The 1,215-nt window shown below is 43.5% G+C and overlaps 1 protein-coding gene across 1 annotated transcript in view; it reads right to left on the reverse strand.

Annotated features, from left to right (window-relative positions):
* Positions 1-1,027, reverse strand: part of LOC107579961 (B-cell lymphoma 6 protein homolog) — a gene marked incomplete at its 3' end in the record, with an annotated part of 2,733 nt that extends 1,706 nt beyond the window's left edge. The window contains exons 1-3 of the mRNA XM_016265733.1: positions 850-1,027; positions 526-747; positions 7-403 (exon numbers count right to left, since the gene is read on the reverse strand). Of these exons, the coding sequence (XP_016121219.1) occupies positions 7-403; positions 526-747; positions 850-1,010 (780 nt within the window). The remainder of the gene's footprint in view (positions 1-6; positions 404-525; positions 748-849) is intronic.
* Positions 1,028-1,215: the final 188 nt, after the last annotated feature.

A 1,215-nucleotide genomic window follows, 5' to 3' on the forward strand; every position in this document is an offset into this window, starting at 1 on the left:
CTCTCTCGAGGAGTATGAGCCGGCATGGCAAGCGGTTGAGCTCCCACCGGTGGCGCTGCGGGTGAAGTCGGCCAGGATGGGGTTGTTGCCATCAGCCGGCGAGCAGTGTTTGTAATGGATGATGCCTCCCTTTGAGAAGTCTGAGAAAGTGTTTTTGGTGTCTGTCAGCTTGCAAAGAGGAAAGGGAAAACCTTGCATTGGAAACTGGCTGTAAAGGTATGAGCTGTTAGGAGTGTTGACCCCGTTAAACATGCAGACACCATAGGGTCTCCCATCTCTGAAAGTCGCTGACCGTCCAGGAACGTTTTCCATCACCTCATGGGGTCTGTAACTGTGAACGTCTTGAGGTAAAAGCAGGGGGCTGACGAGAAAGTCCTCTCTGGGTAGTTTGATAGAGGAGTCACTGCATGGAAATATGAAGCAAATTAAAGAACGTCTGCTTTCTATCATTCAAGTATAGCATATTCAAATTATGTTTTATAATTAAGAACTAAGGTGTCATTTATGAACAAAAGGAAAAAATACCTGGACTTTATGAATCTGTGGCAGGTGTCAACAACGTGGTCCATCTGTAAATAGATTGCCGTGTTCATGATGGCCATGATGAGGCTCTCCTTCAGTGTGAGACGTGAAGTGTACATGAACTCCAGAAGGATTGCAAAACCCTCTGGGTCGACCTTCGGGTCCAGACTGATGGCGTTCAGGTTACATTTGTGGGAATCAGTAAAGATCGAGTAGAAGAGCCCACTGTGGAGAAATTATGATTTTTAGTAAGCTTTTGGGGTCTCAAATTAACGTATTTCCACTAAAAGAAAGCATGTAACAAATCCAAATAATCTTTAATTGCACCTGCATGCCATAAGGACCGTTTTGTGTGCTCGAAACTGTTGTCTGTTGACCAGAATCATGACATCTGTAAAGATATCTCTGCTACGCAGTCGGTTCAGGTTGAGCAGAACATCACTTGCATGACGCGTGAATTGGATGCAGCTGTCGGCTGCACAAGCCATTTTTTCAAAATCTGTTAGGGAACAAAGTGAACCGTGAATGATGCAATTGGTGCTCACTACACTATGCGCTAAAATTAGAGAAGTTGGGTATTATTCTTACATCACACAAATCTTTGAAACTCATATTAGCCGTTTAAAAACTTCAGAAACAAAGGCAATACTGTTATTCTTTGCTTTTTTTTAGGGAGGTATGTCAAAACATCTA

This window comes from Sinocyclocheilus grahami, unplaced genomic scaffold (genome assembly GCF_001515645.1).
Source record: "Sinocyclocheilus grahami isolate Dianchi unplaced genomic scaffold, SAMN03320097.WGS_v1.1 scaffold22458.1, whole genome shotgun sequence".
NCBI classification, from domain to species: Eukaryota; Metazoa; Chordata; class Actinopteri; order Cypriniformes; family Cyprinidae; genus Sinocyclocheilus; species Sinocyclocheilus grahami.